The following is a 21385-nucleotide window of genomic DNA, read 5'->3' on the forward strand; positions in this document are numbered from 1 at the left end:
TGGATAATACTTGTATGTTTGAGGAATTTGAATTATGGGATTTCTGTTGTTTTGAATTTTGATCCCTGCAGTTTCACTGGCTGTTGTCGAGGTTGGACGCCAGCGTCCCTGTTCACCCACGACTGGATGGCTTTCCACAACACCGACTCCATCATCAGGTTTGCTGGGTTCTAGGCCTAGGCCTGATAACCAAAAACTACGAGTCAGCCTATAGGGAGGAGGTAAGTGAACTGGCATTGTGATGTCATGACGACAACGGCAGCAAAACAAAGGAGCTGATTGTTGACTTCAGGAAGCAAGAGAGGGAACATGCCCGATCCACATCAACCGGACTGCAGTGGAGAGATTCAGCAGTTTTAAGTTCCTCGTCGTCCACATCACCGAGGACTTGACATGGACTAACAACACCACCACTCTTGTCAAGAGGGAGCAACAGTGTCTCTACTTCCTAAGGCCGTGGAAGAAATTCGACATAGTGCCATGGGTCCTCTCCAAATACTACCGCTGCACCATCGAGAGCATCCTGACCGGTTGCATCACAGCCTGGTACAGGAATCGCTCCACCCATGACCACAAGGCCCTCCAGCGGGTGGTGTAGACAGCCCTGTACATTACTGGGCCCATGCTCTCACCCATCCAGGACATCTACTAACATCTAAAACGGTGCCTGAGGAAGGCCTGCAGCGTCATCAAGGATCCCACACACCCCAGACACGAGCTGTTCTCTCCCTTACCATCAGGCAGAGGGTATCGGAGCATGAGGTCTAATACCAACAGGCTCAGAGACAGTTTCTATCTACAAGCCATCAGACTGCTGAACACTTGAACCTGACTGACCACCTGCTCTTATTTTCCGCACCTTAGCACACATACACTCAAGCACACACACACCCACACAGAAATACACACATCCACACACACACACTACACACACATCACAACTGTTGCTACCAGACTTGCTATTATGATTAATACTGCACAATTTAAAAACTTGTCCCCCATCCCCCTTCCCCAAAACAAGTGTAAATATTGGACTATAAATTGTGCCTTCCTGTATTATACTTATATTTAAATGTTTACTCTATTCTACTGAGCCATTTACTTTATGTTCGTATTCTAATCTTTTATTATTTCTTATTGTTGTTGCATTGTCGAGAAGAAACCTGCAAGGAAGCCCTTCGCTGAACGGTTACAACGTTGAACTTGATATGGAATTACTACAACGACTTGTTGCGGCCTGGCAGCGGAAGCAACAAGTTAGAAATGACATAGCTCTGCCAATGGATTCATCTAAATATCTCATATCAGAATTCACTCAGCCACAGCATTGGCCTTTTGCGGGCTGTCTGAAGCATTGTGGAGATGAATTTTACAACTTGTCAATGACAAGGTATTATGGAAGCTTGGCCTAGCATCACTCTTTATCCCTCATAACCTCAGAAGCTCTCTGATCCCACTGGGCCTGGACACACACTCCGTCTCACCATGGACTCACAGAACTGCTGTGGTGATGGGAAATCACAGTATATTTCACTAGAAACCAGGGATCGTTACAGATATCATCTTTAGCCTTCACCACTGGTAGAAAACACGTCAGTGGCATCATCTAAAAACAACCACTATCCATAAACAACCCCTGTGTCTTCATATGAACCCTGTCCGTCGGAGCTCTTACTGTGCCTTTGAACCTTTAAATACTCTATACCTTTAATCAAAGGTCAAAGCACTCCTTTGATGGTCTTGTTGGTACTCACTGACTATGGTTTCTTTTTGACTAATTCCATTACTAGTAATAGCTTGTGTGGCTCCACGTCTGTCAGTCAATGTGAGTAAGTGTAATTGCATGAGCGATCCAGGAAGAGGAGAGAGAGACCATTGAAAATAGCCCTGCCCTCTTTTCCCGTAGCTTGTGGTCTAGCAGTCGTACATCTGGCTGGTGACAGAGCCCTAGAGAGTAGAGGAAAGAGGCAGCGAGGCTCAGTGTATAAATACATCACCCAGGGAACACACACACCACCCTACACACACATTGATCATCATGTGTGACCTGAATCAATAACAACTCCTTTCTGAGGATCCCACTACTAAGTCAGCCCCCAGTCCATCACACAGTGGCCTTTCTGACATCCGCAAACCCCTGTTGCCTTACAACTACAAACTTCAAAAAGTCTAAACTCCATTACTATGCAATTAATCTGCAAATAATGCAAATACTTAAATGCTATCTAATAATAACATGTCACAACAAGTTAATACATTGCTGTTACTAGTATACATTGTTACTGTACAAGTACAAGAGCAACACTACAACACTTTGTGACATCTGCTGATGTAAAAAGGGCTTTAAATAAATATATTTGATTTGATTTGGATTTGATTTGAATGTCCGCTACAGGTAAGTGATTTATAAGATCCTCCTGTATTGCTTGTGGTATTATACAAAAACAGCCCAGATGTGAGCACAGGCACTCTGTGTATGATCTGAAGCGATGGAACAACATCCCATCTATCCAGCAGTAAGGAAGTTGGACAAAGAGATGCACCTGATGAAGCTGCTGCCTGCAGGCCTCCCAAACGGCAACCAGGTACCAGTCTCTACCAACAGAGGGCCTCATCCCAACCTATCAAAATCTATTGATATTCTATTAACCCTAGTGGTCTTCACACTACAGTACCAGTAAAAAAGTTCAGACACACCTCCTCATTCAAGGGTTTTTCTTTATTTTGACTATTTTCTACATTGTAGAAACTATGAAATAACATGTGTAATCATGTAGCAACCAAAAAAGTGTTAAACAAAAGAACAAGATTCTTCAAAGTAGCCACCATTTGCCTTGATGACAGCTTTGCACACTCTTGGCATTCTCTCAACCAGCTTCATGGGGTAGTTACCTGGAATGCATTTCAATTAACAGGTGTGCCTTGTTAAAAGTTAATATGTGGAATTTCTTTCCTTAATGCATTTTAGCCAATCAGTTGTGTTGTGACAAGGTAGGGTTGGTATACAGAAGATAGCCCTATTTGGTGAAAGACCAAGTCCATATTATAGCAAGAACAGCTCAAATAAGCAAAGAGAAATGACAGTCCATCATTACTTTAAGACATGAAAGTCAGTCAATCCGGAAAATGTCAAGAACTTTGAAAGTATCTTCAAGTGCAGTCGCAAAAAACATTGATCGCTATGATAAAACTGGCTCTCATGAGGATAGCCACAGGAAAGGAAGACCCAGAGTTACCTCTGCTGCAGAGGAGAAGTTCATTAGACTTAACAGCCTCAGAAATTGCAGCCCAAATAAATGCTTCACAGAATTCAAGTAACAGACACATCTCAGCATCAACTGTTCAGAGGAGACTGTGTGCATCAGGCCTTTATGGGTGAATTGCTGCAAAGAAACCATTGCTAAAGGACACCAATAAGAAGAAGAGACGTGCTTGGGCCAAGAAAAACGAGCAATGGACATTAGACAGATGGAAATCTGTCCTTTGGTCTGACGAGTCCAAATATTTGATTATTGATTCCAACTGCCGTGTCTTTGTGAGATGCAGAGTAGGCGAACGGATGATCTCTGCATGTGTGGTTTCCAATGTGAAGCATGGAGGAAGTGTGATGGTGTGGGGGTGCTTTGCTGGTGGGACTATCATTTGTTTCTCAACAGGACAGTGACCCAACACACATCCAGGATATGTAAGAGCTAATTGACCAGGAAGGAGAGTGATGGAGTGCAGCATCAGATGACCTGGCCTCCACAATCACCCGACCTCAACCCAATTGAGATGGTTTGGGATGAGTTGAACCGCAGGAAAAGCATCCAACAAGTGCTCAGCATATATGGGAACTCCTTCAAGACTGTTGGAAAAGCATTCCAGGTGAAGCTGGTTGAGAGAATGCCAAAAGTCTGCAAAGCTGCCATCAAGGTAAAGGGTAGCTACTTTGAAGAATCTAAAATCTAAAATATATTTGGATTTGTTTAACACTTTTTTGGTGACTACATGATTCCATATGTGTAATTTAATAGTTGTGATGTCTTCACTCCTATTCTACAATGTAGAAAATAGTTTTAAAAAAATAAAGAAAAACCCTTGAATGAGTAGGTGTGTCCAAACTTTTGACTGTATACGGTATATCCTGACAACACTAACAATCTACCTCTAACCTCAGATTCCCATTGCAGTCATACCAATCCATAAAGCCTACCTGTTTGAATACCAGATCATATCTGTTCCTGATGTTATGTGTGTGTTGTGCCATGTAGCTGTGCTCTGTGCCAGAGTGCTCTCTCAGTTCACTGCTGTACAGAGCCATGGGCAAATCCATGCCTCCCACCTCACTGCAGCTGTGACCTGTCAGCAGTGGGAGTAGATTCTTCCCTCCAGTGCCATACCAACATTATTTTGCAATTGTGTTCTTCTTCCTATCATATGTGCTGGTACTTATTTATGCAATGTTTGTCTGGATATGAAATGCATGCTATGCAGAAAGACAGCAAACATTCACACACAGAGTTACAGCCAAGGATAAGGACAGAGCAAAATCCCAAATAGAGACACACACACACGACTCACACACAGACAAATACATAGGCTAGAGGGTGCTAATATGTAGGTCTCCTCCATGGGGTCTATGAGTAGACAAAAAGCTAGGGCCCCCCGCCACACTACGTGCAACTACAGTCTTTCAATCTAGGCTGAGCCATAAGGGACTGGCAAAAAATACTATTCTTATCCCAAAATGTGAGCTAAAAAGGCAGACGTGACATATTTTAAATCCCAGTCAGTCAGTGTGCCCGTGCTATACTTCTGTCTGACTGCCTGCCTAACCAGAGAGGAACAAAGTCAACCACTGCTACAACAGCCACTCCAACTGGAGCCTCCTATCAGATCTCAGAATGGTTCTAAGACAATCACATCAAATAAGAGCACAATAGTCTTATTAATACTTTCTGAACTACAGTTTGATGCTGTATAAACTCCCTTGTCTTATTTATACCAAACTGCCAGCTCAAGGGGAAATGTATGTGAGAAGTGTTCAGAAATAGCAACCCTCGCTCACTTTGGCAGAAACTGCAGTCCCTCCTTGTTAGTAGCATAATCCACCCATCAACCAATCAAGTGAGGAACAAGGTGTGCCTCATTCGAGCTGGAACAGAGAGATGCTGCTAAATGCTGAACCTGGCGTGTCACAACTTTAACTCAAGACGGTCAACTTAAAATGTCCTCCTCAACAATGCAGCGCCCACCCTCCGCTATAGTTTTAATGGCATGGCAATACATCATCTACATCAACATAAAGCTCTATATTCAGAAATATTCATACGATTCCCATTTTCTCCAGTCTTAAGCTTAAACTGGATCTTAAACGTGCATGTTGCTAATATCCAGGAGCTGTAAGCTAGTGAATTGCATTTAGAACTGAAACCACCCTGCAAGTCACATGAGTAAGATTATAAAACTACGGACCATTAAATTGACAGGTGTAGCTCCATTCCCGGTGGTATTATGAAGCAGTAGAGGCTGCTGAGGGGAGGACAGCTCCTAACAATGGCTAGAAAGGAGCAAATGGAATGGCATCAAACTCATGGAAACCATGTGTTTGATGTATTTTATACCATTCCACTTATTCCGCTCCAGCCATTACCATGAGCCTGTCCTCCCCATTTCAGGGGCCACCAACCTCCTGTGATATGAAGATCCTTCGTGATTTAAGTCATCACGTGAAAGGTTGTCAGGCTCATCCCATTTAGGCCTTCGGCAACTCTGCTGGGGCCAAAGAATCAAGCAAGAGACAGCAACTCTGGTCAGTTGCTGGCGCCAAAGAATCAGCACCATGGACAGGGGTTATTTTGCCAGTCAGTGTCACAATTCGTTCTTGTAGCTGATACATTCGATGAGAGCATGACTCAGAAGAGCACCAGACAGACTGACCACACATAGGAATGAGATAACTTCAATGAGGTGAAATTCAGCCATTTCCTCGAGGTCAAGGAAGTCGGGAGAGTCTCGTCTTAATTTGATTCTGGCTGTCTTACACATAGAGCATATGCAACAATACGTATGCTGCTCAAAACGTGGTAAGAAAGATCGAGCATTGTACATCCAATTGACCTATTTCTCTCGATGGCTGAGCCTAGTATCCTACTACCGCTTCTTTACTTTCGGGAACTGAACATAGAAGGTGAGAGCCATGGCCCATAAAAATGACAGCCCCTGCTTGTGCGAAAATCAATTTCACCCCCTGACCATAGCAGTTTGCTTCCTTAATACGCAGAGAGCAGCATAGTATGACGTTGATAGGGAAGTAGGCTACAGGTTCGATGCATCCTAACATGTGTTGAGAGGGATCCACTCCCGGCACGGTTGCTCTGAAGGCCCAGAACACAAGCGCAAAGCAACCAGGGTGCCTCACCATAGATTTTCATGGAAATATGAAACATATTGAATTGACATGTAGCCTACTACTGCCACTTTAAGAAACGTGACCGTACTAGGCATTTGCAAATAATATTATAATTATTTTTTTGGCATGAAGGACAGATTTCCACGAGAATCAATATACACGTGTGTGCGTGCATGTGTATATGCGTGTTTATGTGAGTGCTCCGAGGCCTACTGCATCGAAACTCGCATTGATGCAACGCCTGCTGCACCGTGGGTAATTCATTTATCAACCAAATGATCCACGCCTTGCGTTTCTGAAATCAAAAATGTAAAGTGTGTGTGTGTGTGTGTGTGTGTGTGTGTGTGTGTGTGTGTGTGTGTGTGTGTGTGTGTGTGTGTGTGTGTGTGTGTCATCATGAAGCCTATTCATACCTCTAGCCTAAATGTTTCTATATTCGAATATTGCAGCAGAGGTGCCCCATGGGCACCCTTAACCATCTGTTACTCACTCTCAAACATTAAATCACTATTCCACATGTAGCTAGACATATTGACAGGGGAAGAACGTATGGCCAGTTGCAGCTACAGTTATAATCATTATATATTCTTTGCCAGGTTCGACTTCACTGGCAAGATTAAAGAAGAAACTTACCGCAGTTTTCACACAATATCTTCCCAACATCTTTTTTTAGGTTCTTCCCACTAGTATCTAGGGGAGCATACGATGCCTTGAAAACCAAGGGATCCTCGGTTGGGTCCATGAAAAAAATGTACTTGTGATTCTTTATCACTGTGGTGCACGGAGCCTCCGATCCGAATTCCCCCACCGTGACGAGCTGCTCCCGTCCTAGACCCCCGCTGTTCCGCGGCCACACGTCCAGCACTTTGACACTCACACCGTACGGCTCCGCTGAGACGTTCAGAGGCGCGGACTGCACCTTGCCCTCGATCACCACAGCGGATTTGTAAGCCTGGTCCTGCAGGGAATTCAAACTCGGGGAGTAGCAGGCGAAGGAGACCCCGATGACCAGCATGGATAAATGTACTGAATCAAGCCTCATGCCGCCTGCTTTGGCTCGGTGGTGGCTGATCGCGTTGCGGCAGGGCTCTCTGGGCTGCGGGGCGATGGCGGTGGAGCTGGGTGGAAGGAAGAGACAGCAAATAGGCTCCAGTAGCACGGCGGCGCGGCAGACCTTGCGTAAGTGTCCATGCCATCGGGATCCGCTGTTTTTTCCAATAATTTTGCAATGTGGAAATACCAGCTAGGAACCGGAAACCGCGTAATGAGGCTGGGTTTAAAATCCCATCACTGCATTCTGCTAAAAACACATTCTAAAATGCAAGGGATTCATGGATTCTCCCATTCAGAAGATGCTCCTATGCTGCCATAGTAGCCTATCCGCAAGACGACGCCAGTCTATCTTTGCCCAAAAATTGCAGTGGTCGGGTGGGCGCCGTGCTCAGCACTGATGGTTTTCTTTATCATTCGCCGCAGAGAAAATACGCCAAATGCTGCAGTGAACAATTCGTTTTATAGTCCACTTGCAAAAAAATGCATACGATTCATGCCCCTAACGAAACAGTGTTTTGTTCCACGGGTAATAAACCGCCTTTTCCCACTGCCCTGTCTCTCTCCGCCTCCCCCACTTACCAGAGACGGAGAGAAATATGTCGATTGCGAAGGGCTCCACAACAAAAAGGATATTTAAGATTGGAGCGCTATGATATAGCGTACCCCGACACCAAAGCTCGGTCACCACACTCCCCCAAACACCGACAAAATGACAATCACTTCATGCTCTTCCCCATCACCAAACGGTTTCACGTTCAAATTTAATAATGAAATAAAACAGAAAAATGCATCACGCGTCCCGTTTTCATATTGCGTATTACAGTGGGCATAGGCCTATCCCTCAGAGAGAAAAAAAAGATATAAAAGATCGCTTGAAAAAGCAGCTGCAGTCAGTTCAGCAGATAGAAAGGAGTTTCGTCTGCGATGACTAACGCAGTGATAGCGCGATTCAAAGCCTCAGATTCTTTAACATACTGTTTTGAATGAGTTTTGCGTCTCATTCCATTAGGAAGTCATGCCCTTGTCTTCGGGCCACATTCGTCGTTCTGCCTCTGAAAAGAAAACAGATGCTGAGGCGCTGCATCAAAGCCATACAACTAAAAACAGCTGCGAACGGGCTTTAAAGACAGGAGAACACACAGCTATCTGCCATGCATGGACAGACACTGGGTGCATATTCAAATATTGTTGTGTGGGTTGTCAATGAGACATGCGTAATGGCACGGAAAGAAAATATGAAATGGGAATTGATTATATATAGCCTACACATTCAGATGAGACACAATGTTCGTCTCGTTTGAAGTGAATATGTCAACTAAGTTAATTAAAGGTCAATATTATGTTGGGCTTCATTTGAATGCGGAGAAAACCACTGGACATGAAGCTGAATGCTTTCACGAAGGGCGACATCTGTTGAGCAGGTGAGGAACGTGAGGTCATATTCTGAAATGCTCGCCTCGAATGTGACCATTGTTTTAGCATCATACTCAATAAAGACAGAGAAAAAAAAACAGACAGACGGATATTAGCAACACAGCCTAAAACATGCAGGAGGTTGAAGGAAAACTTAAAACATGAAACATCGAAGGAAAACTTCTCCCCAGCCTCCCCACTGGGCACACACTGGTTGAATCAACGTTGTTTCCATGTAATTTCAATGAAATGTACGTTGAACCAACGTGGAATAGACGTTGAAATGATGTCTGTGCCCAGTGGGCAAGTATGTCTTTCATATCGCCCCATTCATCCTTCAGAAACTCTCATACACACCATTGACAAAGTTTGACACAGGTTCTACAACAAATAGGCCAACGAACGAAAGGGCTAGATGAGCATCAGAAATGGCCCATGAATATCACATGGAATGCACGAGATAGGAGAGCAGGGTGGCGCTGTCCATGGTGCTGAAACCGCACCCCGTCCAACTGGAGATGCAATTTACCTGCACTTTCACGAGGCTCTTAGAAGTGGTCTCTTCAGTTGTTGTCTTATATATTTAATATACCAATTAAAATACATTTCCCTTGCCATTTAAATGTAACCACCACCCAGAATAGACTTACATTAAACCGCCCGTGTAGGCTTATTAAATTTGTCATATGACACATCTAGGAAAATGTGATACTTGCCCCCCACACACAATAATATAAGGAGTACGTCTCTGACTTTCAGGATAAACAGGTAGGTTTTATCTTACGATCAACTAAAGAGAACCTACAACCTCACCCCCAACTTACATTGTTAGGGCTACGTGATTGGGATATGCGCAGGGAAACGATACCATCCTTTATTTTACCCCAGAAGAGCAAATTACACATCTAGGCCTACAAGGTTTTCAATTCATACAAATGTGTTCAATTAATTAAAAAGGTGTGTTCAATTAATTACGATGTATATTGTTTCCGATTAAACTGACCTAAGGACTAAATGCCTTTTGAAGTGGAGGGATCGATTTGGTATAAGAAGCAACACCAGCTTGTGGTTCTCTTCAGACATGTGTCGAGAAAGTATTAGCGGGTTTGAGAAATCTTAAACTGCAATTTCTAAAGATAAACAGTGCGAGGCGCACGCCTCTTGCAGTTCACCCAGTAACTGAGCGTGCTGACATCATAGGACAAGCGTGCGGCGTTAAACTTGTAGGCTACGTGCGTCCCTCTCCATGCCACGACTCGCTGTTTCTTTCCATCTTGTGAAGCGGCGAATCAGTGAGGCAGCACCACTGTATAGTGTTGACAGTAGGACTACAAGGAGTTATTCACCTTTTAATTGTTCGTGTCTGTCTGCTACGAGACTACGCCGAAGCTGTTCAGGCGCTCTGCCTGCAGACTAAGCGGGGTAAGATATGCCTGTCCTTGTTGCACGTTAATAGGTCTGTGACGATGGGAAGAGGACGACGGGTTTATTTACATGTCATTGGGTTCATTGCTGCAATCCTCTCACTTAATCGGTGCCCTCGGTTTGCAAGCGATTTCCCTCAGCAGTGGACATTCGGCAGCCTTAACATGATGGACGAGGTTTCCGATAATATCGAAAGTGTTGCCAATCAAGCCATGTTGACAACCGGCACTGCAGTGAATCGACAGCAGCGTATAAGACATGTCTGCAGAAGCCTATGGAGACTGACAACTTACATAGCGCACCTCGGGTTTGAGTCATACATTCTTAGAAAATAAGGTGATATCTAGCACCTAAAATGGTTCTTCGGCTGTACCCAAAGGAGAACCCTTTGTTTTGAATTCAATCACTTTTTGACAGCACCCCTTTTGATTTGAACAAACCCTTTCCATACACTGTAGAAGGGCTCAGAAAGTTACCTGAATGCCAAAACATTCAAGAGATAAAGGTGCTCAAAGTTGACCCCACCATACCATCCCATCCCAATGGGCACAGACGTCAATTCAACGTAATTTCATTGAAATGACGTGGAAACAACGTTGATCCCCACCTTGAGTGTGACCAGTGGGAAGAGGCATCCATGTCTTCATCACTGGAAAATATAAATAGTTGAGATGTATATAATTTAAAAGCTTACAAACAGGGTTGTCAAACTTTATTATTTCGAGGAAAAAAGTTTAATAGAAAATGTGGCATTTTATTTTACCTTTCATGTCAATTTGACCCATCTAAGAACTCGTAAATATTCGCTTATGTTGTAGCTTAGAGCCTATTTTACACAATTCTGAGGTTTTGTGTTGTGCCCGCCACCGTTTAAGGGTGGGTGTCATGTTTTGGCTGATAAATGAATTAAAATTGGAATAACATTGAACTGTCAACTTTCAAATGGTACCACGAAGATGGTTGACGGTCCACACATCAGAGAATGTTGACCTGAATGGGAATATCTGTTTTAAATGATACCGTCAGTCCTCCATGGGAAACCTATTCAAATAATATAAATATAGATAATAAATGGTCATGTCTATTCTATGTTGACATTCAACGTGGGTGGACCAGCGGCCAATATTTATGGTAGTAAATTAGAAGTAAACATTTCAACACAATTCACATCTTAATAGTGTAACCTACAAGCTAAATTGCAGTGGTCTGAAGAGAGAGAATTCATAGAATGGACCTATTTCTATGATTTGAAATGTATTCAAGAGCTTGTTGAGTCCCAACAGATGGCGGGAACACAAAATCCTCAGAGGATGTAAGGTAGGATCTAAGCTAAAACGTATGTGAATATGAAAAATTTCTGCGTTTACACGTTTTTAGATAATTTACTTTAAAAATGTTAAAAATGTATGAATAAAAAATAAATCTACAAATTATTACATATTTTGACAGCACTGTTTGTAAGATTTTAAATGATATCAAAACTCAACTGTTTATCTTTTCCAGTGATGAAGATATGGATGTCTCATGGTATGGTGCATGAGATATGCAAAATGGGTCAACTTTGAGCACCTTTATCTCCTGAATGTCAAGACCGTAAGGTCTACAAAGTCACATTCAAACCACTTCTTCGATGGGCAAACATGGAAAGTTGTGTTTGAATCAAAAGGAATGGTGACAAATAAGTGCTTCAATTCAAACCCTTTGAAGAACCATTTTTGGTTCCAAGTAGAACCCTTTTGGTTCCAGGTAGGACCCTTTCCACAGAGGGCTCTACATGGAACCCAAAATGGTTCTACATGGAACCAAAAAGGGTTCTCATATGGGGACAGCCGAATAACCGTTTTGGAACCCTTTCTTTTAAGAGTGTAGCTTAGGTTACCTCTACAACAAACAGGCTATTTTACCTCCAGAAATGACAATGTTGTCACATGGATTCACAGCCCTGTAGCCTAGTCAGTGTTTTCTGCATCATCCTTTGGCAATCCTTTTACTGACATGACACCTTTTTGAAGTGTTTTATGAGATCGCTGGACATGTTCTAGAGCCCTCAAACTCAACTCTGGACCTTGAAGCCAGTTCAACTGCTTTTCCCCCATTGTTCACCTCCTAATCAGGGACTGGTTAAGACCTGGTTCACCATCTGGGTGCAATTCACTATCAGGTAGAACAGAAAACCAGCAGGCTCCGGACCTCGTAGGGTCAGAGTTGAGTACCGCTTGTTCTAGAGTATTCAAACTTTGCTTTTGATCGTGTGTGTTTTGGAATAAGCATCCTGGGCCAAATGAGCCAAAAGATCAAAGAATGTGTATGAACTGATCATTACCTTCTCTAATATCGACAAATGATCCAAAACGAACACACACAATAAAACGTACATATGCCAGCATATGAAAATGCAAATGTGACTCCAGGGAAGGTGGGATAAACTTTTCAAACTGCATTTTAGAGATGTCTTACTTCATGAAACATGCATGTATATCGCCTTCAGACTTCATTAGTATAATATTTGCTACTGAGTGAGAAAAGGCAGAACATTCCTTTATTTTCAGAGGTGGATCTGTTTTCTGTGATTTTCTGCTTCTTTCACCCATGTGCCCATGAAGATAAGTCATCCTGTTGTGGGGATGGTCAAAAGCATGAATCCAAATAATAACATATCAAGGGACCATTGAACCAATGTTCTTGTCCAATACAGTTCAACATCTTTGGACTCATGAAGAAGACAAGTTAAGAAAAATAATTTTGCCCATGAGAACATTCTTATGACAAGTGGAAGTAGAACACCAACCTAATATTTCAAGAAGTGTGTGTGTGTGTGTGAGAGAGGAAAAAGCTGCCATGCCAAAGGAGGATGCACAAAATACAAACTTAGGGGAAAATAAATAAAACCTGAATGTTCTTAAACTCTTGTTGGCTCAGTACAAAAATCAGCTACACATTTTCATCTTACCTTAGCACAATATAGTCTGATGTGTGAATCCCAAACGAGGCAGTGGGATAACTTAGTCGAAGGATAGAATCACATAAAAAATGCTGTGACCAAATTCTCATCAGGCCTCTGCATTGATGGACGAGGGAGAGAGAAGCTAGACACGATCATATATCCATGGAATTCTATTGTTGTTATATAACTTGCCTATAGATAGGAGCAGTTCTCTACGAACGTTTTCTAGGTCCTATTAAGTTGCAAATGAGACTGAAGCAATACAACAGTGTTTTTCAGCAACATCATGACCGTTTCCTTTTCGATATAAGTTTCCCTTCGGTCCACTTCTTAAAACATTGAACGTATACAATATCACCTTTCACTAAACCTTTGAGTCTTGTTGACACATTTGTAAACAATTCGTAGGCTATGATAACGTTTTCAAACTTGGTGTCTCAGATAGGCCTATCATTTTTTTCCAACAAATGTCCCGTAATATACTCTTACCTTTCTTGAGCAACGGTGACAATTTTCATTTAATAGGGCTATTTTCCACTTTCACAAATAAATGAATAGTTACACAAAATCTGTCCAGCAATGTGAAAAAAAAAAACCAATGTATTTGGGCTGAATGAAGCCAAATGAAAAACACTTTAAAGCAAAGTCTATTCAGGAATAATACTCTTTTCACTGTGATGACACACAAGACCAGCGAAGCAACTGCAATCATCTTTGTTAACTAATTACAAATAGGCTACATTAAGGTGCATCTACCGCTCGTGTCAACGTCACTTTTAAAATGAAAATATTTGTCTCGTTGACAATAGGCCTACAGTGCTCAGACACCCAGGTTTCAGTTTTCAAATGAATTGTGTCAGAGTAGGCTACAGGCCTCTAGTTCCCACTGGCATTCAGGTATGTATTGCCAAAATGATCATTTCCAGAACGATCAATGTATATCATTTCCAGAACGATCAATGTATATCATTCGATGGCCTGCATGTGGGTTAGACTAGAAAATGAAAGTATTGAATCTGTTTATTTCTTGATAGATTTTCGGTAGTTCCATAGGCCTGAAAGAGGGAATAAAGCCAGCGCATGAGACACCATATTTGCAATTTCCTCCTTCCTCGGGTGAACATCAACATCCTGCATATCAAACGAAGATGCGCGTGGTCATATATTAACGTATTTAATTACATCTGAATAAGAAGGAATTTAACAATCAAATTAGCATCTTATATTCCACATATTAGATCAATTTAATTCCTTCCAATTGTTTTTGTCCCATAATAGTTACACTTATTTGTATGCGTGTTCTTCTATGCACGTTTATTTTATTGCAACGATAATCGCTATTACTTTAGCATTTTTTGGGGGGGGGGGACGACAAATACACAGTTTAACACTTCCCTTACACGCTGACAATGGCAATAGCTATTTTTCACCAATGATGCATCCATTAAAAAGGAACGTACATTTAAAGTTGAAATACAATAGAAAATAACATTATTCAGCAAACATAATTATGTAGGATTAAACATTTTTATTCGATTACACACGACATATTGTTACTTTTGTTAAAAAAACATGCTATTTAACATAGGCTAACGATGGACTAGATATAATTGCACATTTTTTAATTCGCAAAAGTTAGAAGACAATTAGCCTGTAAATAGATGCGTTATTTGGATAACATCCGAAAAACACAATTCTGAAGGCTGTTCATTTGGACGGATGGATTTAATTTTACGACGAGGATAATAATAAGCTAATTAATAGGCTATAGGCCTACATATCTAGTTTTTGTCTACCTGTTTAAGTACTTCCATTAAAAAAATGTTTTTTTAATGTTGTAATGTCAATTATCATATTTAAATATGTAAATTTGGCATGTTAAGTTGATTTAAAATATAAACAAAATGAACGAAGTAATTTGTGCAGTTTGGAGCTCGTGAGATCAGACCTACTATTTTCGTATTCAATCAAGAGAATTGGCTTTAATTTACCCCCCCCAAAAAAAAAACAAAAAAACATCAGATCAATGTAGACCTAGGTCTAAGGATCTGAGAATCGAGTATGTATTGCAAAAGTGCACAATCATGACATGTAGCTCATATTCTAGTAGGCCTAACAGATACTATATTTGGTAGACCTGCTCTCTATTTGGTAGGCCTAACGAAAACGAATGGTAACGGTTCTCTAAGTAGACTACATAGACAGGAGTATGAAAGAAAGACTCACCCTATCACCATGACTGCGTGTCTGTCTAGGCTTAAATTGAATCATATCATCCCAAGGTCGAAACAGGAAAGGTTGGTAAGGACAACTGTACATACAAAGGAAAATAAATAAGCCAAACTGAGACACTTAAATCAACAGACCGTTTTATTAAACCTAGCAGCGGTAGGATTTGTGGTCTTTCTTTTAGGCCATTAGCGACCTGTGCCTGTGCAGACAATGTTTTTGTATTTTGTTGCCAAATAGGGGTTTCTCTCACAATACTTGAAATAGAGAAGCGGCAAAGGTTTCCGAATCGAGGCTTTCGGATGGTAACAGTGAAGGTCAATCAGTAGGCCTACATTGGATAGACTAACAAGACGTGAAATATAATTGGTGTGAAACCCAATAGCTAAGTATAATAGATGGTGCAGGGTATTTGCACGCTGCACGGGCAACCCTAACGCATGTAGCCTAATGTAAAATGTTGCCTCGAATGTGAGCCTCTGGATTGAAGCCACCATAAGCTGTCAGCATTCTATGTATGGCTTGTGGGAAACAGAGTTCTTAGTTTTTATTTCACTCCTTTTTCCCACTGCTTTGACACCATATTTTCCCATTTCATCATAAAAACATAGCCAGGCATACACACAACACATTCACAAACATAACAGACAATACCAAACAGTGCCGTGACCTAGTAATAACCCCTTATTGGGGAATAATAGAGCTAAATGTTTTTCCATTGGCAAAGGTAAGCCATTTTTACGCATACGGTTTTACGCGGTAATGTTTTACCCAGACGATTCAAGTAAAGTACGAAGTTTTACTGCACTTCTGGATTGCACTTCATCCAATTTTATAGTAAAAATAATAACTTCGATTTCAGTTTTGAAGTGGTAAGCTTGCATTACACAGAATAGCCTGAGCATTTAAACGGTGTTGAAAATAGGCTATTCCTGTATTAATGCGCCACGATTGTATTTAGGCCTAAAGGATAATATAGAATTTCCACTTTGAGGCCGTCTAGGTAGATATTATTCTTGTATTTCCCTCTGTGTAGATCTCGCGAGAGTGGTGGCGTGGCTGGCTGACTGTGGGGTTGCAGTAGACAGAGGGAGAAGGCAGGCAGGCAGCATCATGGCGGACAGAGACAGTGGAAGTGAGCAGGGAGGAGCAGCCACGGGCCCGGGCGTCGGTTCCATGCACCCAGTGACAGGAGGGGCGGGCTCGGCTTCCGGGCTGCAGCACGAGACGCAAGAGCTGGCGTCGAAACGGGTTGACATTCAAAACAAACGTTTCTACCTGGACGTGAAGCAGAACGCAAAAGGCCGCTTCTTGAAGATAGCCGAAGTCGGGGCCGGGGGAAACAAGAGCCGCCTCACTCTCTCCATGTCAGTGGCAGTAGAGTTCCGTGACTACTTAGGGGACTTCATCGAACATTATGCCCAATTAGGTCCTAGCAATCCGGACATCGCACAGGATGAGCCGAGGCGAGCACTTAAAAGCGAATTCTTGGTTCGGGAGAATCGGAAGTACTACATGGATCTGAAAGAGAACCAGAGAGGCCGGTTTCTGAGGATTCGACAGACCGTGAACCGGGGGCCCGGTTTGGGATCCACGCAAGGCCAGACGATTGCTCTTCCTGCCCAGGGACTTATTGAGTTTCGTGACGCTTTGGCTAAACTCATTGACGACTACGGAGTAGATGACGAACCTGCGGAGTTGCCCGAAGGGACCTCCTTGACAGTGGACAACAAACGCTTTTTCTTCGACGTGGGCTCCAATAAGTACGGAGTGTTCATGAGGGTAAGTGAGGTGAAGCCAACATACCGCAACTCTATCACGGTGCCCTACAAAGTGTGGTCCAAGTTTGGGAATACGTTCTGTAAATACGCGGAGGAGATGAAGAAGATCCAAGAGAAACAGCGGGAGAAAAGGGCATGTGAGATGCAACAGCAAGAGGAGACGCATGCTGATGATGCGGACGAGGATTGATATAGCGCAAAAACATGCACACAAAAAAAGTCATCAAAATAACAAAAAGAGAAATTATAATAAACTTTACTGTAAAAAGAAAGAGATCTAAAGATTTAACTGTAATTGTTTAACTCCAAGGGAGCACCACCCACAAAAAAGAAACCTACACAAACTGACAGTTATGACATGTTGTCACCCATCGCTGGATGTTACCCACTTTACCCACCATTAATACAGTAAGCGGCTGCTAAACAAAGTAATAACATTATATATGAACCGTGTTTCCTACTTGATGACAGATGATAAAGAACTGAGTGTTTATTTCCCTTATTAACCAATAACTTTTGTACACGTTAAAGCTATTATAAAAAGTGTTTGCAATTTTCAAATGGAATTATTGCCGAGTTATAGAAAGTCCTTTTCATGTGAGCTAATGACTTCAGCACAAATCAGATATTTTAGTTGTTTTTATTTTTTAACCAAAATGTAAAACCCTTTTTTTAACCTTTTTAAAGGGTTGTCATTGTGTACTTGCCACCCTATTTACCTTTACCTGTGAGTAGAGATGTGTTTACACAAATCATACATGTATGAGGGCTAGGCCTGCATAGGAATTTTGTTTCGATGTCATGCAGTCTGAAAAAGGTACAGAGGCAATGTCATGCAAGGGAAAAGGTACAGAGGCAATGTCATGCAAGGGAAAAGTGGTCACTCTTTTGTGCAATGCATTGCATCAAACTCGGAACACATTGAACTGGTCAATGGAACTCGACATGAATACCTTCAAAAGGATTATTACTGTTGTAACTTCTATTTGAAATTGAAATTGTCGTCATGCGGATTGGTACACTATAGACTACCTTTGTGTCTCGTTGTCATGCGGTGTGTTTAAAAAAATATATATTTAAAAAAAAAAAAGGTACTTGTCTTAGATTAAGTGCAGTGACAACATGCAGCAAATGACATGACAAGTGCTCGAGAACAGCACATTTGTAATATAGAGCACTCAACCCTGCTAGCACCGCCGAATTGGCTTCATGGTCTATTGAGTGCTAAGACGAAAAAGTAAAGCATGGTTTTGTGATTCTGAAATGTATGTCAATGTCAGCACTTATGGAACAGAGGTTTTCTGTTTGGGGAATTTGACTCACAAAAGGAACAGAAAATATCAGTCAACCAATAGGATGCCAAGGTGCCAATGAGTGTTATTGCTGCATGTTTACCTGTACAACGCCGAATGTTGGTTTTCCAACATAGTGGCTCAAGGACCTCTCTCCAAGCTGGTTTTCATCCCTGCCAATGCTCAACTCTTTAGCTTGAATGCTGGTATGACTCTGGATATCTCATCGACTTTTATAAGCCGTGTCAGTTGTTTCCAAAGAAACGGACAATAATCAGACCATGACAAATTGACCTTAGTATTCTGTGAAAAGATCACTTGGCAGATTGAATGGAGTGAAAAGCAGCAGGCCTAACTGTCCTTGAGCCCCCCTGGTTGGAGCTACTGGTATTACTGATACCCAAATGGGTGCGTCCTCTTCAACATATAAACAACCCGGTGCCTTACACACTCCGCATGCTTACATGCTGGCCTGGTGCTTTGGATCATGACTTGGTTTCTTTTGTCCCCCATGTATCCCCCCACCCATGCCACAGCATAACTCGTGGTGCTAAAGGGTTCGCTAAGAACCCTAAAGTAAAGGGGCAGATCACTAAGCGTTTTCTGCGACCTTCCTCCCCCAACCTCTCCCGTCCCCAAGCCGCCCAGGTATCGGCCTACATGTAAGCATGGAAGGGGGTGGTCACCTAGAAGACGATGCGGAGGAACCTGCTCTTCACAGGCCCAAGGCCGGTGAGGTGGTCGCGGAGAGCAGTGGCTGATTGGAAACATCACTGTGGACTGGTTTCAGAACGCTTGTTGGAGCCCCCCTTTGTGATATTTTCTGTGTGTAGTTCTACGACTTGGGCAGTAATGTGTAATTTGTAAGTTGCTAAAGACCTCAATTACAGGGGAGTAGTAAGCATGTCTTATTTTGTTTTAGTTTTTAGTTTGAACTTTTCAATGTTATTCCACATTATTTGTAATTTTGAATGTTTTTTCTGCTCACAGAGGATATTTTATTTTTTATTTTCAGTGCAACATTTCATTACTGTGTGCAATATCCTATGTGCCAATGGTGGCAATATATGTATATCAATTAAATATATGATTAATATTTGAAAGCATGTGGCTGAATTCCATGTTTATTTCTCTTCAAGGTTTTACATGCCTTTATCTGCACTTAAAGGTCTGGGAGGAGAAATCAATCTCAACAAAGCAAAGCTTAACTCTGCCCGATGAGGGGCACAACCAACGCCATAACATTCACACTAACTAACATGCTAAGGATGAGGAATAGTGTTGTCTGTCTCATGGGCCTCTATCATCTCTCCCTCTGGCTTGGGAAGAGTGAAGTGATGGGCTGAGCTGATTGTAGGGGCTGAGAATATATGTTGAGTTTGGGTGAAAAGGAGAAGTAGCATGCAGCCATGTTTCCTGATTTGCTTTAAAATGGTGCTTTGGTACCAGTACGATACTTATGAAGGTGTGTGGTTATGTACTGTCTTCAGCGGTTGTTTGTAGCACATTGCTTTCCTAACTGGATGGAATGTCTGACCAATAATTTGGTAGAAATTATATTTTTCTTCTCTCTTACGTTGCTTCCCTTTTTCAAAGAGGATTATGGGTTTAACTCATTCGGTGGTGATGCATGGAATATCATTTTATGTACATTTTTACCAATTTGAATACAGTTTTTAATACATTTTTAATCCACCCACATCGGACAAATGTATCTGCTTTTTCCTCAGGAGGTTCTCTCCTGTAAGATAGCAATGTAGGACTGCCAAACTGGGCAGGGTTTTTCTACTCCCTGTCTATTTGGGTTATGGATATTGGTAACCTCCAGAAACACTACAGCTCTTCCATCAGATAATACTGTATCATGTCGTCTATTTCATGTTTGTGATTTATTGACTTACTATGTCCAAATTGGTTATATGGTCGGCAGTGCTTTTTTGATATGCACTTTGTGTTTGATCCTAGAAGGATTCTGTCTTTTTTAGTTTTGCCAAACAAGGGCTTAGACACTAACACTCACAGCTCAACGTTCTACCACCTTGTGTAAGCAGCTCATTGGGTCTTATGTTTCCCATGTCATGAGCTCACAGCTTCACACTGTAACCACCTGATTTGACTGCAAATGCTGTATGTCAAAGCCCTAACGGTCTGCATACAACTCAAATGTGCGTGTGGACCTCCCATTGACATCAATGTGCGATTTGAAGTCCGAAGGGTGCATAAATCTATAGATGTTTGTCACTGCTGGACTACTAGAGCAACCACCACCTGCACTGCCAGTGGAGAGACTAAAATATGCTACTGATTTCATATTTTTAGAGTTATGAGAAGCTTCAGGACTAGCAATGATTATGTATTATAAAACATCACTTCTAAAGAAAGGGCATCACAAGGTTATGATTACTCTTTTACAATCCCCAGTGTTAAAGACGGTTTGTTCAAGATCTTCACTACTTGTGTAGGTTCGCATTTGACGCAGGCTACCCATGGACATCCGAGCTTGAAGGTCAAGCACATTCCTTACTGGCTGGAGTTAGAACAGAAGGAGACCTGCTATTTAAGATGCAAAGGCAATGTGAACGTTGAAATATAATGCAAAGAAAGGTACGGGTCACAGGAGGTTGGTGGCACCTTAATTGGGGAGGATGGGCTTGTGGTAATGGCTGGAGTGAAATGAATGGAATGGTATCAAATACACCAACACACAGTTTCCACGTGTTTGATGCCATTCACTCCGTTCCAGCCATTATTATGAGTTGTCCTGCCCTCAGCAGCCTCCACTGGTACAGGTATGCATTTACATTGCCTGCCCAGTATGTTTAGTCAAATTCATTATTCATAGACCCAAAATGGC

The 21385-nt window shown here is 42.1% G+C and overlaps 2 protein-coding genes across 3 annotated transcripts in view; one reads left to right on the forward strand and one right to left on the reverse strand.

The window, feature by feature from the left end:
- LOC112228970 (neuregulin 2a) overlaps nt 1-7584 on the reverse strand; it is a 105317-nt gene extending 97733 nt beyond the window's left edge. Inside the window, exon 1 of one of the 2 annotated variants that reach the window (XM_024394793.2) lies at nt 7028-7584. In XM_024394793.2, the coding sequence (XP_024250561.1) occupies nt 7028-7436 (409 nt within the window). In that variant the 5' untranslated portion in view covers nt 7437-7584. The remainder of the gene's footprint in view (nt 1-7027) is intronic. The other variant, XM_024394794.2, reaches the window with a different exon arrangement.
- Nucleotides 7585-10124: 2540 nt separating this feature from the next.
- Nucleotides 10125-19637, forward strand: LOC112228969 (purine-rich element binding protein Aa). Its single transcript, XM_024394790.2, has 2 exons — nt 10125-10282; nt 16495-19637. Exon 2 carries the CDS (start codon nt 16572-16574, stop codon nt 17427-17429), a length of 858 nt encoding a protein of 285 aa, XP_024250558.1. The 5' UTR covers nt 10125-10282; nt 16495-16571; the 3' UTR covers nt 17430-19637.
- Nucleotides 19638-21385: the final 1748 nt, after the last annotated feature.

This window comes from Oncorhynchus tshawytscha, linkage group LG30 (genome assembly GCF_018296145.1).
Source record: "Oncorhynchus tshawytscha isolate Ot180627B linkage group LG30, Otsh_v2.0, whole genome shotgun sequence".
Lineage (NCBI taxonomy): Eukaryota > Metazoa > Chordata > Actinopteri > Salmoniformes > Salmonidae > Oncorhynchus > Oncorhynchus tshawytscha.

What these genes read in the sequence shown, in the direction of transcription:
- LOC112228969 (XM_024394790.2), top strand. Translation starts at nt 16,572, where the DNA reads ATGGCGGACAGAGACAGTGGAAGTGAGCAGGGAGGAGCAGCCACGGGC.